Source organism: Podarcis cretensis (genome assembly GCF_951804945.1).
Source record: "Podarcis cretensis genome assembly, chromosome: 13".
NCBI lineage: Eukaryota > Metazoa > Chordata > Lepidosauria > Squamata > Lacertidae > Podarcis > Podarcis cretensis.
The window spans coordinates 55,621,764-55,647,702 of NC_137182.1; the positions used below are offsets into that span (position 1 = coordinate 55,621,764).

Genomic DNA, 25,939 nt, shown 5'->3' on the forward strand with positions numbered 1-25,939 from the left:
GGGACAGACACATTTGCATTGCCTCTGTGAGAAAGAAAACGCTGGTTTGAGACTGGCCCTGACCTCAGGTGCCCCCACCAGGACTGGGCTCTGGGGAGTTTTAGACTGCGTCAAACAGCCCTGCTGCATCTGGAGGGCGCCAGCTTCATAGAATTGGGGCTCCCTGTTTGGGGCTCTGCAAAATCCACCCTTTCCCTGATCCCTTTCTAGGCCACCTGGCAGTGGAGGAAGTGGCAGGGACCGATTCTTCCCTCGGTCCGACTGCCAGCCCTGCAAGGTAGCCTTCAGCCTGGACTTGGGAGGCCTTAGGCTTGATGATGGTGTCACGAAATTAAAAGACGCCTGCTCCTTGGGAGAAAGGCGATGGCAAACCTAGACAGCTTCTTAAAAAGCAGAGACATCACCTTGCCGACAAAGGTCTGTATAGTTAAAGCCATAGTTTTCCCAGTAGTGATGTATGGAAGTGAGAGCTGGACCATCAAGAAGGCTGATCGCCAAAGAATGGATGCTTTTGAATTCTGGTGCTGGAGGAGACTCTTGAGAGTCCCATGGACTGCAAGAAGATCCAACCTCTCCATTCTGAAGGAAATCAGCCCTGAGTGCTCACTGGAAGGACAGATCCTGAAGCTGAGGCTCCAAGACTTTGGCCACTTCCTGAGAAGAGAAGACTCCCTGGAAAAGACCCTGATGCTGGGAAAGATGGAGGGCACAAGGAGAAGGGGACGACGGAGGACGAGATGGTGGGACAGTGTTCTTGAAGCTACCAGCATGAGTGTGACCAAACTGCGGGAGGCAGTCGAAGACAGGAGTGCCTGGCGTGCTCTGGTCCAGGGGGGCACGAAGAGGCGGACACCACTAAACGACTAAACAACAACAACACGGCTTGATGAGGGACCAGCTCAGCTCTGCAAGACCTGAATGGACCCTCGACCTCGGGGGACCCCCTAGCTCAGGGATGGAGTGGGGCTGGGGAGTCTGCCAGGGCCGCAGCCCTCCACCCCAGCCCGCAAAACTCCTGGCAAAGGAAACTGAGCTTGGGAGGTGCTGGGAGGCTAATCCGCAACAACCCGGAGAAAGTAACGCGATTAAAGGCTCAGGGGGGATCGGAAACGGGGGATTATCTCCCTGGGAACAGGACCTGCCACCTGATAGGGGGTAGGGGGGGGCAAGCGCCATTCTGCGGGGGACGGGGAGGGGATGAGAGGTTCCCACGTAGAGAGACTGGAGCGAGCAGGAGAAAAGTCGTCGTCCCCCCAAGACACACCCCAGATCTTGGAATTGAGACTTTGAAGGGCACCGTGGGGTGTAGGGTAAGAAGAAGCGCACCCCCTTGGAGAAACTTGCTCCCCCCAGGAAGGGCTCTTGAGCAATCAAGCAGCTTCTGAAAGGCAGCCTTCTCCATCCAGATGTTTTGGACTACAACTCCCATCAGCCCTCCAGCATCAGCACCTGAGACACGATGCTCGACGGCGCCTGGGAGATAGGGCGCTGCTGCAACCTGGCGGAAGAGCGCTGCTATTGCCGGGCGGCAGGGCCGGACGTGGCTGCGGTTGCTCGAGCGGCCAGCAGGTGGAAGCAGCGCCGCTTTGCGAAGGGACGGGGCGCTCTCCCCTCGGCCAGTGCTGATTGCTGCGGAGTGGACCTGGGTGCAGGATCAGGCAAGGAACAAGCCGTCTCGGGGGGCCTTGCTTCGCTTTCTGGAAAGGGAGGCGCATGGGCGAGTCTTAGCTGCAGCCCTACGCACGAAGAGGGAGAGGCACTCTGTACATGCTTAGCAGAATCGTTTAGCAAGGTGCTCAGAAACAGGTTCTGGGGTAAGAATTCCTGGGTCTGCAAGGCAGTCGTCTCCTCCACCTATTCAATTATTTGCGCCCGTCTTTTTCAGACACTCAACTATAAATCCAGGTCAGACTCGGCTCTCCGCCCCCGCCCTTTTTTTTGCAAAGACTTTCCAGGTCAGACTTATCAGCGCGTTCACAAGACCAGAGTGGCATGTACAGATTTCTGGGGGGAGGCCGAACCTCCTTCAAAGAAATGCTCGTCCCAGGCTAAGAGCCTCAGCAGAATAGACGGACAGCCCCGCTCCGGGGTATTGCCCTCTAGAAAGACCCACTTCGACCGTGCAGAGTCTGAGTGGTTGTGGAAAGCAAGGGGGAGGGCAGGATGCCTGCTTGGCATGCAGAAAGTTCAGCCCCTGAAGGTTCAGTCTCCAGGATGGGCTGCGAGAGGCTTTTCCTGCCTGAAACCCGAAGGGAGCTGCCGCTGCGTGCAGACAATACCAAACTAGATGGGCCAAGGATCTCAACTGGGGAAGGGCCTTAGCTCAGCGGTAGAGTCCCTGCTTGGCACGCAGAAGGCCGCAGGTTCAGTCCTGGATGGCATCTCCACGGAGGGTTGGGAGAGGCTTCCCTGCCTGAAACTCCGGGGAGCCGCTGCTGCCAGTCTGTGTAGGCAATACTAAAGTAGATGGACCCCTGCTTTGACTCAGTATAACAAAGGAGCTTCCCGGGATCCTAGACCACAAGCTGCACGCTTCTGGAGGAGAGGCGCCCATGCCCAGTCTCCGAAGGCGTCTCTGGGTACAGCTGGGAACGCCCTCCCCAAACCCTGGAGAGCTGCTGCTGCCAGTCCGTGCCGGCGCTGGCAATGCTGAGCAGGCTGGAGTCAATCTAAAGCTGCTCCCGACGTCCCTCAGGCACAGGATGGATGCGGGCGCTGGCTTCGATTCGCGGCGCAAAGAGAAGCCGGTACCCTTTCTCCCATCCTCCTTGCCCTCAAGGTACCCCCGCGCCCGCTCCGGCCTGATCCATCAGCCCGAGTTGGATACGGGCTGCAGCCTCCCCTCGCCCTCTCCTCCAGGGAGACCCGTCGGGACGCGTCGTCCCGTCTTCCTCGATGAGGGCTGGCGCCTTGATCTTGCCCTTGGCTTGGAAGGCGCGCACGCTGGGCGAGGAAGGCAGCGGCTGTCCCTGGCGCCGGATCCAGCTCGGGCGTGGCAGGCGCTGGAGGTGGGGGGGGGCTCGTTTGGAGGCTGCAAAAAAGGGCGCGCCCCTTTTCCCTTGCCAAGCTGCCAGGGCCGAGAGGGGCGCCGAGGCCGCCTGCGCCCGACCCCCTGCGCCCTGAAACCTCCCCGCCGGCGCGCCTTTGGCATCTCTCTCTCTCTCTCTCTCTCTCTCTCTCTCTCTCCGAGGGGTGGGGGTCCCGCCATCTCCCTCCCTCTTCCCCCCTCCCACCCCGCGCGCCGGGCGCGCTCCCCGGCTGGCTGGCTCGCTCTCGGGCTGCTGCTGCTGCTGCTGCTGGGCGGAGGGATCCGCCGCCGCCGCCGCCGCGACGCTGCGTCAGCTGGAGCCGCGATGGGGAGGACGGCGCAGCCCTGAGGCCAGGTGAGCGGCGGCGGCGGCGAGGAGAAGGAGAAGGAGAGCCCCCCATCCCAGCCAGCCAGCCAGCCAGCCCGCCCGCCTGCCTGCGCCCCCCTCCCCGCCCGCGATCCCGGCGTGGTCCTCGCCATCTCCCTCCCTCCGGCAACGTCGCCGCGGCAACGGGATGAGGCTGGGCTGGGCCAAGCGCGCAGGGATGCGGCGGGCGCAGCTGCCCTCCTAGCCCAGGCAGGTCGGCCCCGGAGGCGAGGGGCCTGCGGAGGATTGGGGCTTGGGGAGGGAATGGGCGAGGTCTGGCTTGGAGGGGGGAGCTGGGAAGCAGAGAGACCCCCCCCCTCCGCCTCCTCTAAGGCCTTTCTCTCTCTCGCTCTGTCTCTTTTTGGGCCCCAGCAGCCGCCACCAGCATCCCGCCTTCCCGAGGCCCGAGGCCGCATGGAGGGCGCCGAAGCAGGGGCCTGATCCATGCCGCGGGCGGAGGACATGTCCCAGCGAGCCTGCCCCGGCTGCCCTCCCAGATAGCCCCCTCCGCAAGGGGCGCCGGCGGCTCCAGCCCAGCAGGTACTTAGCCATCGCTTGCGGGGGGGGGGGGCGCTAGTCGTGTGGTGTGACGCATACCCCGCCCGATAGGGGTCTCCCTTGCTTGCCTGCTCTCACCAGTCTGGATGAGCCCCCCAAGTGATCTCTCTTTGGCACCCCACCGCAGGCAAAAGTGTCCCATCAGCAAAATCTGGGGTCTGAGAGGGGACCCAGAGTACAAACTCTGGGCCGCCTCTGTGGGGGCTGAGAATCTCTGGGTCTGGCCCTTCTCAGGGCCGCCCCCCCCACTTGCACTGGGCTTTGAGTTATGCTGAAGCCCCCAGGCATCCCCCAGGAAGGTCTGAGGTATATCTGGACTGTGACATCCCCTACAGCCAAGCCCAGATCTCCATAAGGACTGGGCCACAAATGGAGACGGTTGCCCCCCAACAAAAAAAGATATGTTTGTCGGCTAGCAAGGCGCTCTCTAGCATTACTGAACGGTAAGACTCCCTGCATCTGAAACACCAGAGAACCACTGCTGCCAGCCAGTGCAGACACACTCAGCTCGGCGTAAGCCAGCTTCCTTTGCTCATGAATGCATTCTGGGCCTGAGCCCTGAGACGGGTGGATCCACACACACACACACACACACACATGCAGGAACACCTTTCTACCTGTCCCCCTCCCCCTAATATAGTCTCTCTCCCTCAGCAGAGCCCCCCCTTTCTGGGCACCCCCTCCCCACCGCCTGCCAGCCACCGGAAGATGAATGCAGGCCCCCAGGAAGCTTTGATCTCCGTGTTTCTGCAGTTCATTGAGGATCGTGGCCGCTGGGCCTACGGGGCCCTGAGCCAGACGTGCCACCCCCGGGAGCAGCTGCACAACGAAATGAACCTTCTGTATCGCAAGAGCAAGGTGGAGTGGAAACAGAGCAAGGACGACGAGCCCAAGAAGAGGTAGGCGAGGGGTGGAGGCGTTGGCCGCCGACGTGGTCCGCAGGCGCCGAAAAGGCGATGGGAGAGGTATAGCTTTAGGCAGGGGCCCATACAAAGGTTGTCCCCAGAGTTCACCCACCTGTGCTGGGCAGCAAAGGGCACACTCGGAGGGACCGCACCTGGGTAGCTGCCTGGCATCACTGAACTCCCTTCAGCTGGAGACCTGGCAGGGCCCAGCCCTTGAGAATCTTCCACAACAGCTGAGAGATCATTTCAGGCAGGCAGAATTCTGTCTTGGAACTAGCTTGGATTCGAAGTGGGTCTCTAAAGGATGTTGTGGACAGCCAGGTTTTGAGGGCTGCAGGCCAAATAGATTCAAAACACAAAAAGACCAAAGCCCAGAATGCCTTGCTTTGAGCCAGGCCCAGAATAAACCCAAGAAAAACTTGGTGTGCTTTTAAATGTCTCAGTCACCTGCGAGTTTGAGGCTGCTATTTTTGTGGAGTGGTGCTGCGACGACGGCTTTTATTTCTGTTTTTCTCAGATGACTCGCAAGGCCTGTTTGCATACTGTTGTCACTGCTTAACGTTGTGCTTTTTCCTTGGGTTCTCTTTTCCAAGTCCGGTTTGAAAATAACGGCAGCTGGCCTCTTGATATGCCAGTTCCGATCTTGCATTTGACCTCATGCAAAGCTTACTTGTGCGTTGGCTGTTTCTCTTGCGGTGTCTTTAATCTAGCCACCCAGGTCCTGAGATCATACCTTGCTTATCACCAACCCCGTTATGGTGATGTATAGCAGAACAGTGAGGGGAGAAATAGGTGGTCTGCTTTTCCTTGATTGCTGCAGAACCTTGAATAGAGAGAACGGCCTTCGCTTAGGCAGAGAGCACCTGCTTGGCATGCAGAAGGTTTGATCCCTGATAACATCTTCAGGTTAGGCTGGGAATGGCCCTCGTCTCAAACCCTGGAGAGGCTGCCAGCCAGTGTAGGCAATACTGAACTAAATGGATGAGGGGACGGGTAAGGCAGCATCGTATATTCATTAGAAATCAAAGTGAGAACCTCTTCCCAATTCCAAATCCTCCATTTTCCTTCAGTGCTCCCAGGTGTTTTTCAAGCATGCCCTTCGCTCAATGAAACAGGCTAGCCTGGTCTTCCCCAACCTGGTGCCCTCCAGACATTTTTGGATTACAACATCTATCAGCCTCAACATCACACGGCCGTGCTGGCTGGGGCTGATGAGAGTTGTAGGCCAAAATACCTGGAGGGCACCAAGTTGAGGAAAGTGATGCACGGAGAGGGGTAGCATGTGGGATGTGAAACACAAGAGCAGTCAAGTACAACATTCCTAGAGTGAACATGGTTACACATGGGGAGGAATGTTTGTCCAGCCAGCAGGTAAACTTCCTGTTTCCTTCTGGGCTGGGACAGACTTCCCCTGCATGCCCTGAACATTCCCACATAACAGAGGTGTGAGATCGTCAAGAGGCAGGGGCCTTGTGGGTTAAACTGTGGAGGAGGACCATCAAGATGATGAACTTGAGGGAGTTGGGGATGTTAAGCCTGGAGAAGAGGAGACTAAGAGATGACAGGTTGGCCATCTTCAAATATCTAAAGGCCTGTCCCCTGGAAGAAGGAGCAGTCAAGTTTCCTGCTGCTCTGCGGGGCAGGACCCGAACGAATGGTTTCAAACTGCAAGTTAGATTCTGACCAAATATTAGGAAGAGCCGTTCAACAGTGGAACAGACTCCCATCGGAGGTGCTGGACTCTCCTTCAATGGAGGCTTTTAATAAGAGATGCATAATAATAAGCTGCTCATCATGCGTCGTGGGGGGGGTTGGACTAGATGACCCTTGGTGCCCCTTCCAATGCTACAATTCTATGATTCTATGGAGAGGAAAGAGCTTAGAGCAGGGGTCAGCAAGATTTACCAGCCATGGGCCGGATCACTCCCACAGAGATCGTCTGTGGGCCGGACTGGTGCAGTGCAATGCCAGAAATTGCGTCTGTGCATGTCCACAGTGCCGAAAATCGCTTTTGCACATGCCCAGATGCCAAAAATCGCTTCTGCACATGCCTAGACGCCAAAAATCGCTCCTGCGCAGAAGCGATTATTGGCGTCTGGACATGCGCAAAAGCGATTTCCGGTATCTGTGCGTGCGCAGATGCAATTTCCGGCGCTGCTCAGCGAGTACCCACGCCAAGCTGTGCTGATTTAGTGCAGTGCATGGGGGACTCACCAAGCAGGCGGCTCAGTTCAGGGGCGGCTTGTGGGCCGGTAAAAATGGCTTTTGTGGGCTGCATCCGGCCCATGGGCCGCACGTTGCTGACCCCTGGGCTTAGAGAGTGATTCCCAGCAACGACTTCACTGTTCCTGGAACCCACCAGCGCCTGGTGACGTCTCGCTGCCCTTGACCGGTTTTCCCAAGCGCCAGCCACCTGGCCTTAAAGCCTCTTGGTTTGTCTCCCCTACACATTATTTTTGAGACGCCCCGCTCTCTCCTGGCAGATGTTCTCCCCTCTGGCCCTAATCCGCGTGCCCTCGTGGAAGTTTCCCTGCCTGGACTAAGTGCTCTATATATAGCCTCTGGTGTTTTTCACAGGCGTTTAAAAAGCCCAGGTTATCCTCAGATAATCTGGGGTGGATGGGGGGGGGGGGACAAGCCGCATTTGCTGAATGGTGGGATGGTGAATGAGAGCCTGCCTTCCCCATCTGATGCAGAAAAGCTGCTCTAATGATTGGCTATTATTTGGAGGGGCAGATTGTCTGTGAGATCTCAGGCTCAGTGGCTCAGGCAGGACCCAGCCGGGGGGGGGGGGGCTGTCCTCGCCGCATAAGAAGAGCCTGTTGGATCAGGCCCACGGCCCTTCTACTCCAGCATCCTGTTCTCACAGTGGCCAGGCAGGTGCCCATTACGGAAAACCCACAAGCAGGATTCGAACACAAGAGCGACGCTCCTCTCCTACAGTTTCCTTGAATTCAGGAGCAGCGCTGCCTCCAGCTAGTAGCCATAAATGGTCCTCTCCACCTCCGTGAATTTGTCTAATCCTTTCCTATTTATCTGTTAAATTTGTATACCGCCCTTCACCCATAGGTCTCGGGGCGGTTCACACAACATAAAAATACAGTATGAAAACACAGAGGACAGTGGTGCCTCGGGTTAAGAACTTAATTCGTTCCAGAGGTCTGTTCTTAACCTGAAACTGTTTTTAACCTGAGGTAATAAAAATAAAAATATAATAATAATAATAATTTATTTATTTATTTATTTATTTATTTATTTATTTATACCCCGCCCTCCGCGGTCAGAGCCAGGCTCAGGGCGACTCTGACAGTAAAAACATAATGGGAATTTAAAATACAGGTTAAAATGCAATTTAAAATGCAGCCTCATCAAAACCATAAGGGGAGGGAAACATAAGGGTCAGACTGAGTCCAAACCAAAGACCAGGCAGAACAGCTCTGTCTTGCAGGCCCTGCGGAAAGATGTCAACTCCCACAGGGCCCTAGTCTCTTGGGACAGAGCGTTCCACCAAGTCGGGGCCAGTACTGAAAAGGCCCTGGCCCTAGTTGAGACCTATTTAACCTCCTTGAGGCACGAGACCTCCAAAATGTTGTCATTTGTGGACCTTAAGGTCCTCCACGGGGCATACCAGGAGAGGCGGACCCGTAGGTACAAGGGTCCTAGGCCGCATAGGGCTTTAAAGGTCAAAACCAGCACTTAGACCTGACCCTGTACTCCACCGGGAGCCAGTGCAGCTGGTAAAGTATGTACCACTTTAGCTAATGGGGCCTCCCGCAGCCGCCATGCGATTTCTGTTCTCATCCTGAAGCAAAGTTCTTAACCTGAGGTACTATGTCTGGGTTAGCGGAGTCTATAACCTGAAGCATCTGTAACCTGAAGCGTCTGTAACCCGAGGTACCACTGTACATGATAAGGCATCCAAGTCGGTAGCCGTCCCTGTCTCCTGTGGCAGTGAGTTCCATAGTTTAAATATGTGTTGCATGAAGAAGGGGTTTCTCTGTCCTGTGACTCTATCCCCCTTGTGTGTTCAGGTGGGTAAGATGGGCGGCTTCCACGAGAGGTGCTGCCTCGCCTGGAATTACCTTGCGCATACAGTGAGAGGGAAGAGCGCTCTGCATATGTACAACGGAATTTTAATTCTCACTTGTTAGACACTGGAAAACAGGTCCTGGGGCTAAAGCTCGCTGAGTTCCGGGTCAAATCAAGCCTTTGCTAGCTTCAGCCTGCGACTGCGTGACTCAGGGGAGCATCAGCAAAAACAGTTCCTTGGAGGGGCTTTGATTTCTGCTCCAGACGGATGATTCACAAGAACAGTTTTGACATGGCAGCTGACTTTTACGGAAAGGCAACCTTTTTGCCATTTTGAAGAGAAAACATTTATGCAGTCCTTCCAGTTGCAAAGCACTGCGCAATCCTGAACATGTTTGCTCCCACAGCAGCCCTGTGAGGTGGGCCGCTGCTGGTCCCATTTTACAGGCAAGGTGCTGAGGGGTTTGTTTTTTGGGGAGGGAGTGCGGTGGCAAATGACATGTTGGGCCCGTGTCCAAGGTGGGATCTGAACTCAGGTTGTATTCCACAGTACCTTTCAGCTTTTACCTAGTGCCTGCTTTTCTCAGTGGCTGCCACAAAATCATAGAATTTGCAGAGTTCCACCAAAGCTCATCTAGTCAGCAAAAGAATCCCTGATGTTCAAACTGTGTTTGACAACCTCCAGCGACGGAGAGCCCACCGCTTTCCGAGGGAGTCCGTTCCACGGTCGAATGGCTCTTACCACCAGGAAGTTCTTCCTAACTTTCGGTTGGCCTCTCCTTTCTTGCAACTTGAATCTGTGGGTTCAGACGTCCACCAGTTACGAAACTCCCTTCCAAACCTGGACCCGAGTGGTGGGGCGTGACATCAAGCAATTTCATCTCAGCCAGCTTTGGCTCTAACAGAAAACGGTGAATTTTGCCCATGTTTTGTTTCACCAAGGTCTTCGGTTCACCACTGTGTGTTTTCCAAAACTCAGCAACCCACAGTGGTTCAGAGCAGAAGAATGTGTGTAGCCACTGGGGACTAATCTAGTCCAACATCCCGTTTTCCACTGCAGTTTAACCAGCTGCCTCTTCTGGGAACCCCACAGGCAAGAGCAGAAGCCTGGTGTTACTCCCCAGCAATTTCACACCCAGAGGCATGCTAATTTTGATCACGGAGGTAACAGAGTCCATAGCTCAGTGGGGAGAGCAGCTGCTCTGCGTGTAGAAGGTCCCAGGTCCTGTTCCTAATGGCACCTCCAGGTAGGGCCAGAAGACACCCCATTCTGGAATCTGGAGAGCCTCCGTTAGTCAGCATGGACAATTTTTGAGCAAGATGCGCTCATGTTCTGACTCGGAATAAGGCAGCTCCCTATCATCCTAGATACGCATCATGGCAGCTAGTAGTGGCCAGTCACAGCCTCCCTTCAAAGTCTCACCCCTTCACAGTCCAAGGTTGGTGGCCATCTCTGCACCTTCTGGAAACAAATTCCATAGTTTGACTAAGTACTTGCTCCTCTTCTTCCTGTATCTATCAGTGTCGGGCTGGGTGTCGGGAGAAGGTCAGCAATAACTCCCAAGTTAACTCTTTCTTGAAAGAAACAAAACAGCTCAGGCCCAGTGAGCACAGAAACTCTTCCCAGTAGGTCTTACCCCCAAATGAGGCAGTTGTTGTTGTTGTTTAGTTGTGTCCGCCTCTTCATGACTCCATGGACCAGAGCACGCCAGGCCCTCCTGTCTTCCACTGCCTCCCGCAGTTTGGTCAAACTCATGCTGGTAGCTTCAAGAACACTGTCCCACCATCTCGTCCTTCGTCATCCCCTTCTCCTTGTGCCCTCCATCTTTCCCAACATCAGGGTCTTTTCCAGGGAGTCTTCTCTTCTCATGAGGAGGCCAAAGTCTTGGAGCCTCAGCTTCAGGATCTGTCCTTCCAGTGAGCACTCAGGGCTGATTTCCTTCAGAATGGAGAGGTTTGATCTTCTTGCAGTCCACGGGACTCTCAAGAGTCTCCTCCAGCACCAGAATTCAAAAGCTTCCATTCTTCAGCGATCAGCCTTCTTTATGGTCCAGCTCTCACTTCCATACATCACTACTGGGAAAACCAGAGCTTTAACTATATGGACCTTTGTTGGCAAGGTGATGTCTCTGCTTTTTAAGATGCCGTCTATGAGGCAGTTGCCTTCCCGCAACTCTCTAAGTCCCCTTCTTCCCTTCTAAGCAATCTAAGGCTCCTTCATCTTGTCTCTCTTTGCTCCATCCTCTTCATACCTCTCCTGGTTCTGGGAGACCAGCGGGGAGGGAAGCTGGTCACAGCAGGAGGTGGAGACCCCCTGGCCTCTTCAGCAGCCTGCCTTACCTGTCTCCTGGCCCTGCTCCTCTCCTGCTTCAGCTTCTGCCACTGAGTCTGGACTTCTCTCTGCCACAGCCTCTTCCTGCTTACTAACCTCTGTTGCCTCTTCAGCTTCCGACATCTTCTCTTTCCGGTCTTCACCATTCATCCATGCTAGGTTTCTGCCACCAGTGTGAAGGGGAGGCTGCTGTTATCAAAGGAAGCTGGCACAAAATCCCATGGCTGGAAGTTGCCCCAGTGAGGACATCTTTCCCACCCTTCTCTTGCAGAGCAGGCAATCCTGAAGGAAAAGCTCTCCACTGTCCTGGGTCTGTCCCCACAAACTCACTGAAGATCCTGCTCCCTTGCTTGCATAATTCGGAGGTTCTGAGCATGGCCCATAGCGCAGTGCCTGATCTGTCTCCCTCCAGCAGGCTCACTCATTGATGCTGCCCTCCAGCTGCCATATAGAATTTCCCAGAATGCCTTGGAACGCCCAAGGAAGTGCTGCCCCAGTGCTTTGTGGGAAATGAGGTTAGCAGCTTGTAGCTTTCTGCCACCTGGTGGGGAGGGTCCGGAGCAGGTGTTGGCACCAGCAAGTCCTGCTGGAGCTCTGGCAAATGCCCAAAGATGCCAGCTGCTGAACACCTGGGTGAGGGGATAAGGCTGACTCTGCCTAGGATTTGTGTCGTGGTAACTTTTTCCAGAGGGTGAGCTCTTACTCAGCCTCTTCTCTTGTCGTCTTGGATCAGGCTCAGCCCTAAGCCCGACCAAGTCCTGCCCTGTGTACCAGCCAAGCCAGCAAGCCCACTCCATTCTGCCCCTCTCCCCCCCCCCCTTCAGCTTGTTTGACATTCCTGAATTCCCATTTTGATTTGCCCTCTTCTTCAGTTTGTCGAGGTGGCTCTGAGTGCTCAGCCTGGCCTCCAGATGCATTCTCCAAGAGGCCGGGAGGGAGACCCCCTCCACAGCTGCCCTCGCAGCTGCCTCACTCCCACTTGGCCCAAACAGAGATAATGAAACCTGCTTGGGGTGGGGATTGTTTCCCCCCCTCCCCTAGTTCGCAGGAAGTGAAGGGTTAAAGGCACCAGCAGGCTGATGTTGCCTGGCTCCTGCAGGTCACCCAGACGCAGTTTCCATGGAAACTGCTGGGCCATCCGCCAGCATCCTGCTGCATCCTCATACTTTTGGTACCCAGGACCCTTCACTCCAGCGAACAAAACCAGGGAAGAGAAAGAGAGGAGATGCTGAAGGTCTGCCAGCGGGAGGCTGGGAGAGGTGTGGCCAGAAGGAAGTCAGGAGGAGGGTGGCTGAGGAAGGAGGAGGGTGGCGCATCGTGAGGAGGAATCGTGATGCGATGTCAATGGGCAGGTGGGTGTGGAGGGGGGAAAGCTGGGAGGATGAATGGCGGTGAGCAGGGGGTGGGAGGTGTTGGGTTGTGTAGGGGAGGGAGGGGTTTTCAAAAGGCAAAGCCCCAAGTGGTTTGGGGGCAACAGGAGCATTATTGGACCAGCTGGAAAGGTGTGAATGGCACCTATTTGGCATGCAGATGGCCCCCATCCCAATCCGAATCTCTGGAGTGCTGTTGCCAATCAGCACAGAAGAGACTAAGCTTCCTGGAGCAATGGCTTAAGGCAGCAAGTTTTGCAGTTGCACAGAATTCTTAAGGGAACCTGTCCTGGAGACCAATTCCTTGCAGTTCAATGGCCTGCTAGCTTCCCTCCCAAAACAAAAATGGTCCCAACTGAAGGTACCCTGCGAATCATTCTCCGTCCGGCCTGTCTTCCTTTGGTACTGGTGCAGCCACTGTAAAAACTGTGGACTAACAATGTAGGGAAAGGCCTGCGTCTGGGCCAAACATTGCGGCTGACCTAGCTGTCTTAGGCTACGGACTTAGGGCAGCTTTTGCCAACCGTGCCAGCTGGTGGCTGGTGGAAGTTGTAGTCCAAAGCATCTGCAGCACACCACGTTGGCGAGGAAGGCTAACTTAGGAGATGGGCAGGATGCAGGAAGGCAGTCTGTGGAGTGAGCAGATAAGAGGGGACCATTCGGGAAGGAGGGTGGGGCAAAGGCAGATGGGCATGAAATACGCTCTTCCCTCTCTCTCTCCTCGTCTGGCCAGCTCCTTTCTCGCTTGGCTGTGGAGATTGGTGCAGGCAGGCACTTGCTCCTTCCTCCGTCTCACCCAGATCTGGTGTGATGACTGGAGGGTGGGATCTGGCAATGCCAGACTGGCTGGGCCTCAGCCAACGTCTCTCCGTCTCCGAAAACCAGGGAGCAGCTGAGGGTTTGTTTACTCGCCCAGCATCTGCTGTTGGCACGTGCCCTGTCTTCTCTCTGCCACTGTGCCAAGACACAGAGAGACAGAGAGGGAGGGAGGGGCCTGCGGGAAGGGGCTGCTCATGGGGGATGAAGGGGCGTTTGGGAGAAGCCACTCCCAGCCCTTGGCTCTTTGCCAGCTGCAGCTGACACACTGCAGCACATTTCTCTGCTGCCGGCAAGTGTGATGTGTATGTTGCTGTGCAGGGGGGAGGGTAAATTAAAGTGTGGTACATGGAGGCAGGGTTGGTGGAGGGGGGAAAATGCTAGCCGTGATTGCTCCCCCTCCACTCTATGTTTCATTTGCTGGAAATCAGGGGTGGAGTTGTGCTCAGGTCCTCTCCAGAAGAACATCCTTCGCTTTGTGGAAAGGTTGCAGCATTTGGGGGTTTTATATTCAGGGGAAAGGAGGTGAATAAGGGTGTATAAGTGACAAGAGGTATGTATATATTAAGGCATGGATACAGTGGATATAAAGCTCTCCTTTTTGCCTCTCACAAGTTGTAGTGATGGCCACTAGCTTGGGTGGCTCTGCAAGAGGATCAGACAAATTCATGGAGGAAGGGGAGGCGGCCACTGGTTACTAGCCACAATAGCTATGTTCTCTCACCCACCCACCCAAAACTATCAGAGGCAGTTACGCTTTTGAATAGCACTTGCTGGGAATCACAAGCGGGGAGAGTGCTGTTGCACCCAGGTCCTGTTTGCCGTGAGCTTCCCAGAAGAGGCACCTGGCTGTGAGAACTGGACTGGATGGGACCCCCTTTGGCCTGATCCAGCAGGCTCTTCTTACGCTCCGTCCCAGCCCTCGTTCCAGAAACCAAGGGGCTCAAATCACCCCCTGGATGCCTCAGTTAACTGAGAGGCAGTCCTGATCATAGTGGGTGATCAGATTTCTTTTTAAAATGAAAAAGGGGTTGGCGTCGCAGGAGAGAGAAGAGGCTCTTTGTGCAAATGGGGACACCCTTTTGGAAGAATGCGGTGAGGGAGGGAATCATAGACTTTGGGGGCATCATATTCTTCAGTAATGAGAAGTTCAGTTCTTAACACAGCTTTGGGCCACTTGAAGATCTCCAGGTGTTTTAAACTACAACTCCCGTCAGCCCTTGGTAGCACAGGTGTCTGATGGGAACTGCAGCCCAAAACATCTGTGCTAGCAAGGGTGGGGTCACACACACACTGCCCCCCCCCCGGGCTTCCCAGCAGTGAGAATATCAATGCACTGCACTTCCTAGGGTTCGGCTTCCTTTAGAGGAGCGAACATGAGCCTCTGTTGGAGCCTGTCCTGTCAGAGAAGTGGAGAGCGTCAGTGGAGGCAAAGGGAGCAGGTGTTTCCGCAAGGCAATGGGACAGAACAACCCCCCTGTGAGGAAACACTGAAGGCCCTTTTTGTTCGGAGAAAGAGGCAGGGGTGGCCACCCACCCAGATGGCTTTAAAAGAGGATTAGACAAATCCATGAAGGATACGGCTATCAATGGCTATTAGCCATGATGGCTGCGCTCTGCCTACAAAGTTGGAGCCAGCAATGCTTATGGATGCTAGTTGTTGGAAACTTCAGGGGGAGGTGACCGCCTCAGGCAGCAGGATCCACAGGGCAGCAGATCTGCTCTCCGAGGAAGGCATTGCCTCTGTTGCTCCTGACTGCAGCACATTCCTTGGAGACCACGTCTGCCCCCTCCTTGGTGCTGTTGTTTAGTCCTTTAGTCGTGTCCACCTCTTTGTGACCCCCTGGACCCGAGCACGCCAGGCCCTCCTGTCTTCCACTGCCTCCCGCAGTTTGGTCAAACTCATGCTGGTAGCTTCCAGAACACTGTCCCACCATCTCGTCCTCCGTCCTCGCCTTCTCCTTGCGCCCTCCATCTTTCCCAGCATCAGGGTCTTTTCCAGGGAGTCTTCTCTTCTCCTGAGGTGGCCAAAGTCTTGGAGCCTCAGCTTCAGGATCTGTCCTTCCGGTGAGCACTCAGGGCTGATTTCCTTCAGAATGGAGAGGTTTGTTCTTCTTGCAGTCCATGGGACTCTCAAGAGTCTCCTCCAGCACCAGAATTCAAAAGCATCAATTCTTCGGCGATCAGCCTTCTTGATGGTCCAGCTCTCACTTCCATACATCACTACTACAGTGTCCTCTTGGCGAATAGGAGGTGCTGCTGGTCCCCTACCACCCCTGGGGAGGAAATGGCAGGGAGCAGGGGCCACGCTCTGGGGTCTCCTGGTGTAAGCAGAGCAGGCCCCTTCCCCCTGCAACGGCCTTTTATTCCCACTTCAACTGTCAGGTGAGGTTGGTTGGATTCCCTCCTTGTTCCTGATGTAGATCTTCACTCACCCCGTCTTCCCTGGTGGGAGGGGGGCACCATTTTGTGCTGTGCCTCAGGTGTCAAAACATCTTCGGCCAGGCCGGACCTTTGGGGCACCGGGCTGGCCACTGTGAGAACAGGATGCTGGACTAGATGGGCCACTGGCCTGATCCAGCCAGCTCTCCGTGTGCTTCCACTTGTTCGGCTCTCCTGGTTTCAGACAAGGGACATTCCCAGCCCCACTGGGAGATGCTGGTGACCCAAGCTAGACCTTCTGCGTGAGCTGCCTTCCTGCCTCTTCCAACTGCCAAAAGCTGTTTGTTTCTCTCTCAATTAGCTCCCATTAAGGGCCATTCTGGGCTATTATCTAGCAATCTCCTTCACAAAGAAGCAGTCAGGTGGCTTCCCTTGCAGGTACCCTGAGGGGAGGAGTTCTTCTAAGGTCAGCCAGGTGCCACAAGGTGTTGCTTAAGGCAAACCCCAGAAGAACAGAAGCTTATAGTGGGTGTGGGGCCAGTTGAGGAGGGGGCAGCCTTGCAGCTCCAAGCCACAGCTGTGAAAATCTCCCTCCTCATTGCAAAACTACCACATGACACCAGCTCTGCCCTCCACCCACACATCACTTTTATTGTGGATGTGTGATGGTTTGTCCTTGTGCTTGCATTATAAACAATTATCAGAAGTCCCACTTTGGGGGCATTTTTGTCCATAAAAATAAACTAGGAATAACAATATGGTTGGCGGCTGCAAAACTTTCAGGGCGGACATTCGGTTTCATTTCCAACCGATGCAATCTCCGTGAGTTCCTGTTGGAATCTTATTAACTATTTATGCTTAAAAAGTTCCGGTTTATCTCGTCCATATGGCAAAAACACAGTAACATTGGGAGAAGCATCGCAGCTAATAAAGCAGAATGATGTGTGGACACAGTCCAGGATAAATCCACCTCTAATGCGCCCTTGACTGGGACGCAGGTGGCACTGTGGGTTAAACCACAGAGCCTAGGACTTGCCGATCAGAAGGTCAGCAGTTCGAATCCCCGCGACGGGGTGAGCTCCCGTTGCTCGGTCCCTGCTCCTGCCAACCTAGCAGTTCAAAAGCACCTCAAAATGCAAGTAGATAAATAGGTACCACTCCAGCGGGAAGGTAAACGCTGCTCTGGTTCGCCAGAAGTGCCTGAGTCATGCTGGTCACATGACCCGGAAGCTGTACACCAGCTTCCTCAGCCAATAAGGCGAGATGAGCGCCACAACCCCAGAGTCGGTCACGACTGGACCTAATGTTCAGGGGTCCCTTTACCTTTAATGCGCCCTTATTGCATCAATAACATGGATTACTTCAATACTAGAATTGCTAGTCTACTGGCATTTTCATTTTTTGAAAGCCTTACATTGCTATTGCCTATTTCTCTTACCGATAATATTGTTTTCTCTTTTTTCATAAACCTCTTTGAGGTGAAAACAAAATTAAAAAATTCCTTCCAGTAGCACCTTAAAGACCAACTAAGTTAGTTCTTGGTATGAGCTTTCGTGTGCATGCACACTCTATGATTCTATGATTCTATGATTCAGATACACTGTGCATGCACACGAAAGCTCATACCAAGAACTAACTTAGTTGGTCTTTAAGGTGCTACTGGAAGGAATTTTTTAATTTTGTTTTGACTATGGCAGACCAACACGGCTACCTATCTGTAACTGGAACTCTTTGAGGTGGTTAGTTCCCCCGCCCCAATCAAGTGGTGTATAAAATTTTGTGAAATAAATAAGCCCTGGTGCAGATGAGGTTGTGTGTGTGTTTCCCTCCAGGCTCGGTGGCCTTGCCCTTACCCCCCTCTCCGCTTCTCCCTCCGCAGTTCGGCCAAGGAGCCCAGCGTGGGGAAGGTGCGGGACGTGGCCTCTTTCCGCCGCCACTTCAGGATGGGGTTCATGACCATGCCGGCCTCGCAGGAGCATGCCCCGCACCCCTGCGCCAGCAGCATGGCGCCCCGCTCCCTCTCCTGCCACTCGGTGGGCAGCGTGGACAACAGCTCAGGGGATGCAGCCGCAGGGTCCCGGAAGCCGCCGGCAAAGCCCAAGCGCCACCCCAGCACCAAGCTCAGCGCCGAGGCCAAGTCCGCCCTGGAGCCGGCGGGGAGCAAGAGAGGAAGTAAGGAGCGGGGCGGGGCGGCCCTAGGAAGCAGAGCCAGAATGTGCCGGGGGGGGCCCAGGGTGGCATTTGGGGTGGTGGGGCCGTGTTGCTTGGAGAAGCAGGCCACCCTGGGGTGCAAGCTGCCTGCTGGACTTACAAAACCAGCCAGCGGTGGGGGGACATGGTGGGAAGAAAACATGGCAGCTGGGGTTACCCATGCAGAAGACAAAGTGAGGGAACCCACTGCCTCACCTCAATAGAATTGGAAAAGGTTCAGAAAAGGAACACGGAAAACAATGGAGGGGATGGAGAGACTTCCTTTGAGGCAAGGAAAAGGTGAGGAAGAGGGGATATGATAGAAGATTATAAAATGATGCCTAGCATGGAGAAAGCGGACAGAGAAAAGTTTTCCTCGCTCTCTCGTAACACCCAATGAAGATGCATGTTGGAAGATTTAGGACAGATAAAAGAAAGTGTCCTGTCTCCCCGCCAAAGCCTGTAAACTTTGGAACTCCCTGCCAGAGGAGGCAGGCAGGGGTGGCCACCAACTGGGATGGCTTTAAAAGAGGACGGGACAAATCCATGGAAGAGGAGAGGGCTATCCATGGCTTCTAGCCACAATGGCTCTGCTCTGTCTTCACAGCTTGAAGCAGCAATGCTCCTGATTAGCAGTTGCTCGAAATGCCAGGAGGGGAGAGTGTTGCTCTTTGTGCTCAAATCTTGCTTGCTGGTTTTCCATTGAGGCTGCTGGACTAGATGGGCCATTGGCCTGATCCAGCGGGCTCTTCTAATGACGACTGTGTTCTGCCACCACCATAGGAGGCTTCTCGCCTCTGAATACAGGTTGCTGGGAAGTGCAGGAAGGAAGAATTGCTGTCACACTCCGCTCTTCCTTCTGAGAACAGGATGCTGAACCATCTGGGCCTTGGGCCTGGTCTTTTGTTGTGAGCTGTCTCAACGGGGGCGGGGGGGTGGGACACACACAAACAAGCTGCGTTGTCCCAGCCCATGAGCGCCTGGGTGAACCTGCCTCAGACCCCAAGGTAAGAGCTGGGGCAGTTAAACCAGGTACCTCGTGGACAGAGGCCAAGGCAGCTTGTTTTTTCAACAGTGCAGGTTATCGCCTTCGCTGGTGATACACCGCGATGTTGAAAAGCTGATATCGTCCAGCGCTAGTGGGCCCCTGGGAGAAGCATCGGGGGGACTGGGTGCCCCCCCTGCATTTCTTAAGGCAGCCTGGGAAGCTGCCCATCATTCCCAGAGGAAGAATGACCTTGGAGATCCAGCAGCAGCTCAGTTTGCACCTGGACGCCACCTCTCTTCCTTTTGCAGCACACGGCACCCCCCCCCCGAGAATCCTGGGAGCTGTAGCTTGTTAAGGGTGCTGGGAATTGTAGCTCCATGAGGAGTAAACTACCATTCCCTGGATTCTTTGGCAGACGTTTTCGATGCACGGTGTGTACGCAACTGAAGTATTGCACGTGGGTCCTGGAGCTGAGCCCCCTGCCTCCTTTATCCGGCCACCATTTGTCTTGCTTTTAACACATGCCCTTTCCCCTCCTTCGCTGTTCCTTTTCTCCACCAGCTTCCCATAAGTCAAGCGCAGAGAGCCGAGAATCGGGGCGCAAGGTTCCCCCGCAGAAGCCAAAACGCAGCCCCAACACCCACTTATCTGTCTCGTTCGACGAGACGTATTCAGGTCGACTTCCAGGCCCCGCTGTGGCCGGGGCAATGCAGCGCTACGGCCGCGCCTTCTCCCACAGCCAGGCAAAGGGCTCTGACGCCGAGGAGGACGAACCTGTGTACATCGAGATGGTCGGGGACATTTTCCGGGGGCCCGGCCTCCCATCCCAAGCGCCCCCCACAGCCGATGAGGACTCTGACGAGAGCGAAGCCATTTATGAGGAGATGAAATACCCGCTCCCTGAAGAAGGCGGGGGGGAGTCCCGCCCCAACGGGGCCCCGGCCTCCCCGCGCCACCGCCCTGTGAAGCGGGAGGCTGCCAAGGCGGCAGCACCACCGCCAGGCACCAAGACGTCCCCCTGCGAGATCCCTCCGCCCTTCCCCAATCTCCTGCAGCATCGCCCCCCACTGCTGGCTTTCCCTCAGGGGAAGAAGGGGTACAAGCCCACAGGTCAGGAAGGCTCCAAGCTGCCCGTCCCCTGCCACAGCAAGGAGGCACCCTCTGCCCCCATGACCCCACAGGTCCCCAGTCATCACCACCACCAACACCACCACCCACGGAGCGGTGAGAGCGCCGCCCTCGGGCCCTCTGGCCGTGCCCGCAGCCACTCCACGCCGCTCCCTCCACAGCCCGCAGGCCAGAGCAAAGCAGAGAAGGAGCTCCCCAACTCCCACAGCATGATCTGCCCCCCGGCCAAGCAGGCCCCGGCGCCAGTGCTGCCCGCGGCCTCCGTCCCCTCCATGTTGCCGGTGAAAGAGAAGCCGGCTGTTTCCTACACCATGGTGTACTCGGCGGTCAAGGTCACCACGCACTCTGCTCCGGCCGAGCAGAAGACGGAGAAGGAGATCTCGGTGCTTCACGGCCTGCTGTGCGCCCGCCCGTCCACCGTGCCGTCCTGCAAGCAGGTACAGCGGGCGTGCACGCTGCCCGACCCTCCACCCCTAGGGATGGTCTGGACTTACCCTGCGCCCTGCGTGGGCATGAAGCGCCCGCCGGCATACGAGAGCGTCAAGAACGTGGGCACCAAGGCTTCATCGGCGGTCAAGATCCAGCTGCAGGACCGGGCATTCAGCAGCATCGCCTGCTCCCACGTCCTGTCCAGCGAGGAGTGCGGCCGGCCCCCGTTGGGAGAGGAGGAGCCCTTTGGATGGGTCCTGCAGAGGAGGATGGGCTACTCCAGCCAGAAGGGGAAAGAGCCGGAGAGTGAGTGTGGTCCAGAGGCACCAACCCTTGGGCGGGGGCAGGTGGGGGCAGGGAGACAATTCTGGCTGGTATTCCAGGGGTTGGGAGGATGAACGTTGATGAAGCTTCTCTCCTGGGGAAAATGCTGCCTTTGGCCTGGGGTCACCCGCAGGCTGGCACTATACCAGTGAGGAGGAGCGTGGTGAGGAAGAGCAGCCAAAGTGCCCTTCTATTGGGGAGTGTGGCTGAGTTCTTTCATCCCTTTTGGGCCCAGCTGCTAGGACTGGGAGAGGGCGGGTTTCCTCCCTAGGGGACCCTTTCTCCAACCACTTGCAGAACGAATGAGGCTTCCAGTCTAACAAGAAGTCGATCCAGAGAGTTTTGGATTCTGGCGGCATGCTTCCCTCCCCAACCTTCCCCAGGCTCCACTGGTCCCTGGGGATGCACATTATGCAGGCCTCCTGCGCTGGCTGACCCTGTCAGGCAGGTGTGAGCATACGCGGGAGCTTTCCCACCTCCTTGTGCCCGTTCCTGCCTCCCTCCTTGAGCTCGTCTTCCCCCGACTTTTCAGAGGCTGCAGAAGGCCCCCAAGGATGGGACAGTGGGGATGGCGCTCCACCGAAAATGGAAAAGGAGGAGAAGGCCCACCAGCCGCTGGTGGTCCTGCAGTCGGGCATCCCTGTCCGCGCCCCGGGGCCAGAGGGCCTGGCTGCCAAGATGCAAGTGGGGAGGACAAATTTGCCCATTCCCTGCCAGACCTTCCCTGCCTGTCATCGTAATGGAGGTGAGGCTGCCTTTGCCGGGGGCGGGGGGCTTGCAGGGCACAGCCTTGCTTTTGCCGGGTGGGGTTTGTGAGGGATCCCTCTTTGTTCTCTGCCTCGTTTTGGCTGCAGAACTTGTATGCGATGCAGCTGCAAAAGAAAGGAGCAGGTGACCTTCAAATGAGGACAGACTGCAGCAAGCAAGTGCATGATGCAGAGGAGAGAGAGGAAAAGAGAGAGAGAGAGAGAGAGAGAGAGAGGGGGGGGGGGGAAACACACACAGAGAGAGATGTTTGTTCACTTGTTCATCATGCCAGGCTCCTTTCTGCTGGGGGCTATTCCCGAGGGTCCCTCATTCCCCCTGAAATCCTGCTTTGCTGTTGGGGTTGAGGGGGGAACAGAGGATGCTACCTCATACTGTGTGACCATTGGTCCACCAACCCAGTACTGTCTACACTGACTGAGAGGGGCTTGTCCAGGTTTCAAGCAGGGAGTCTCTGCCAGCCCTACCTAGAGAGGCCATCGGCGCTTGAACTTGGGAGCTTCTGCATGCAAAGCAGGTGCTCTCTCGCTGAGCTACGGACATTCCCCAAGGAAGGAAGAGGGAGACTTCATTATTTCTGCTTTATTCAGTGTACAAGGCTGTTGCTCCCTTTCAGACACATTCCTGGCACGCCTCCCCTTAGAGAGAAAGACAGGCAACATCGGGGGCCAGCCATTATAGGTGGCAGGGAGTGCTTAGTAGGGGGTCCCATTGCTCAATAGTCTGTTTCGTGCTCTCCCCTCGCACACCCCAGATTTCACAGGGGGGCTACCTTCTGGGCCGCTCGGCATCCACGTCTGGCGTCCGACATGCCGTGATTCACGCGCAGAGACCATGCAGCCACGCTCGAGACCCAGCAAGCCTGGTATGTTGGAGGTGAAGGCCGGTGGGGGGTGGGGGTTGAGTGGTTGGAAAGGACTGGGGCCTAGTGGCTTAGACCGAGGGATTCTGTGTGTGTGCGCACGCCTGCGTTTCTCTGAAAACAGAGAGGAAGCCTGTTGTATCAGGGCCACGGGGGACATGGCAGCAGGAGATCAGGTCGTGGGTGACACTGGGTGGCGCCATCTTCATTTTTTAGGGCTGGCCAAAACCTTTCCCTTTTATCTCAGATTTTTGGCCCTTAATTTGAAGGATTTAGAGTATCTGCAGCCTCTTTTAGAGGATCAGGATCAGTAAGATCTGCCCGTTATTCGTACAGTGGTGGTTTATAAAGTTTTTATGGGCTGTGCTGATTTATTAGAGTTTCCCATTGTGCTTGTAATACACTTTGGGTCATTTTCTTAAGGAAAGCAACAAATGAATATTAACAAAGAGCAACGACACTTAATTTTACAAATGCGTCTCCTTTCCCAGATTTTGTGGGGGAAACAAATAGCTGCAAAATTACTTGCGCTGTTTTGGTGTGCGTAGGAGTAACATAAGACACAAACTGTTGCGACATGAACTGACCCAGACCCAGCCATTGTCACCTCAGGCCCTTCTCCGTGAGCCATGCGGGGTCCAGAGGGTGGCGACAAGAGAACAGCCTGTTCAGCAGTGGCTCCCTACTTGTGGAATGCTCTCCAAGGAGGCATGCGTGGCGCTATTTTTGTCTACGTTTAGGTGCCAAAAAACCTGTCCTTCCTACCTGGGCTTTTGGCACTTAATTGGAAGGGTTTGGAGTATTTGTCGCCTCTTTGTGGGGCAGGACCCATCTGTTATCTGTATCAGGGTGGTTTTCCCCCCCGTTTTTTTCTTGGTTGTACTCATTGTAATTGGTCTGAGTGATTCTATTGTTTCTGTAAGTTGCTTTGAGTCGCTTTCACAAGGAACGCAACAAAATAATAATAATAATAATTCATAGGCTAAAAAAGGAGGTGTAGGATGTAAAGAGATAGAAAAGCATCCCACTCTGCTTATGAGGTTTCCCCCTTGCTCTGCTGCTTCACCAACACTACAAATTTCAGCAGGACATTGGCAGCTGACATGCCAAGGCGGGCTCATAATCTATCTCGCCAAGGCTCCCAGCTCTGCTGCCTGAGATCCTTTAAGTTTGTATTGTGATTTTATCTTGTGAACCGCCCTGAGACCTGCGGGTATAGGGCAGTATACAAATAATAATAATAATAATAATAATAATAATAATAATAATAGGGATCCCGTCTCTTAGGACATCAGAAGAGCCCCGCATCAGCCGGATCAGAGCAGGGGGAGCGCCAGTCTAGTCCAGCATCTTATTCTCAGGGTGGCCAAACAGATGCCCCCAAAGGGAAGCTGTCAAGGTTTATTTTTAGACAGGAGGGGATGTGGAGCGAAGTGCTTCCATTAGTGCAAAGATTTTCAGCTGTGCAGAGGAAGTTCCTCTCCTCACTAATCTGTTCTAGGTCCCCATCCCCACCCTACCCCACCCCAGAGTATATTTGGGGAAGGGAACAGATCCAGCTGCTTGTGTGTTAGAGCAGCCTTTGCCAACCTGCTGCTCCCCAGATCACACTTCAAACTAAATCTCGTGGTCTGATGGGACTACAGCTGGGTGGGGCTAATGGGGTAGCTCAAGACACCTGGCAGTCCCCAGGTTGGCAAAGGCTGCATCAGAGGGGAGGAGGCCAGCCTCGCTGGGGACATTTTTTTTCTCCTCCTGCCCACCTCCAATGACAATGTCCTCCCAACCCCCTTTCCCCCCTTGCAGGCCTTGCAGCACGCACAGCTGCCGGCGTCGGGGGCCCCCCAGAGCTCCCGCGAGAGGGACGGGAAGCTGCTGGAGGTCATTGAACGCAAGCGGTGCGTCTGCAAGGAGATCAAAGCGCGGCGCACGTCCCGAGCGCAGCCTCTGCAAGCAGGAGAGCATGCCCATCCTGCCCAGCTGGCGGAGGAACACGGAGAACCGCAAGTCCGGGACGCCGCCCTGCCGCCGCCAGCAGACGGTGCTGTGGGACACGGCCATATGACAGTGAGTGGGGGCTGAGCCCCAAGGAACCTGTGCCTTGTGCTGGCCGAGCTGAACACATCGTCGTCATCGTCGTTGCAGGGCTGACTGCTGGCAGCGTGGTGCCCTGCCTGCCCCGGGGGGGCCCTTCTGGCCTGGGACTAACCAGAGACTGCCTGGGCTGCTTGGGGGCAAGCTCCCTGCTGAGCTATGACTTTTGGCGAAGGAGAGGGGGATTTCTCCTTGGCGATATCATGGATGAAAAAGAGATAGGGATGGATGCTGGAAACGCCAGGCAAGACACACCCACCCTGGTGGATAGCCAGCTACCGCCGCCGCCGCCGCCGCTGCTGCTGTTGCCTCCCTCTGAGGAACCTCTGCATCAATGGCCACAGCCACACCACAGAGGCAGCTGCATATCAGAGCCAAGCAACAGGTTGCCTGTTTGGAACAGCTGCCCCCACCTCCCCACGCCAGAGCCAGCTGCATCTATGCCAACTGACTGACATCTAAGACACCAACACTCGCCTTTCTTAGGAGGTTGTGGGCGGGGGGGGGGAGGGGGGGGAGCGGCAGGTGTAGCCGTGCTGTGGTTGCGTGTGTGTCGGGCGAAAAGATAGCCGCTTCCTCCTTTTGCCAAAAGATGATGTGGTTAAAAGTGCCAGGCGCACTTCCAATCGCTCGCACGGTTTTTCCCCTTCCATCTCTGAAAATGCCACTTGGGAGTGGATGTTTTGGGGGGGGGGAGGGAAGGAGGGAGGGAGGGAGGGCCGCAACTTCACATTGGGTGGGGTGGGTAGGGGCTGACTAGAGGTGCCTGAAATTTCTCCTGCTTTTCCTGAACAATTTGGGAGGAAAGAGGGAGGGGAGAGAGTGGCTGAGCTCCCAAACATGTTGTGCTGAGTTTTTTTGGTTAGCCAGTTTCTGGAGAGAAAGAGAGAGAGAGAGAGAATCGTGGAATGGGAGAGTTGGAAGGGACCCCAAGGGTCATCTAGTCCAACACCCTGAAATGAGAATGAGAGAGAGAGAAAGGAGAGAGAAAGGAGCGAAGGTGCCATCTTGTTCCACCCTGATGCTTTGGGTTGTCATGACCTTTGACAAGCCTGTAATATTTTACCTGGTATTTTTACACAATTATTTAGGCCAGGGATAGGTTAAAAAATTTTTTCATAGCAAAGCTAAATAAATCACAGAGCTGAGCCTTGTCTCTCTACACACATGGAGACTCTTGTCTGTTGTCAGTTCTCAGCTCTCTTTTTTTTAAAAAAAGGTATGATCCCCCCCATTCGCTTACGAAAATGAAATAAAATAAGCAAAATCAAGCCACTTCCAGCCTGGCAGTGGAATTATAAAAACACAGCTTTCTGATCCATTAGATCTGAGAAAAGGGAACAGACTTTTGGTGGAAAATGCACTTCTTCAG

The 25,939-nt window shown here is 55.1% G+C and overlaps 1 protein-coding gene across 1 annotated transcript; it reads left to right on the forward strand.

Moving 5' to 3' along the window:
* Positions 1 to 3,821: 3,821 nt before the first annotated feature.
* On the forward strand, positions 3,822 to 25,246 carry NYAP1 (neuronal tyrosine phosphorylated phosphoinositide-3-kinase adaptor 1). Its single transcript, XM_079951839.1, is given in 9 exon segments — positions 3,822 to 3,935; positions 4,611 to 4,852; positions 17,667 to 17,959; positions 19,527 to 20,828; positions 21,379 to 21,591; positions 22,366 to 22,373; positions 22,375 to 22,476; positions 24,280 to 24,402; positions 24,404 to 25,246. Coding segments are annotated over 8 exon segments (2,367 nt in total). The 5' UTR covers positions 3,822 to 3,935; positions 4,611 to 4,661; the 3' UTR covers positions 24,539 to 25,246.
* Positions 25,247 to 25,939: the final 693 nt, after the last annotated feature.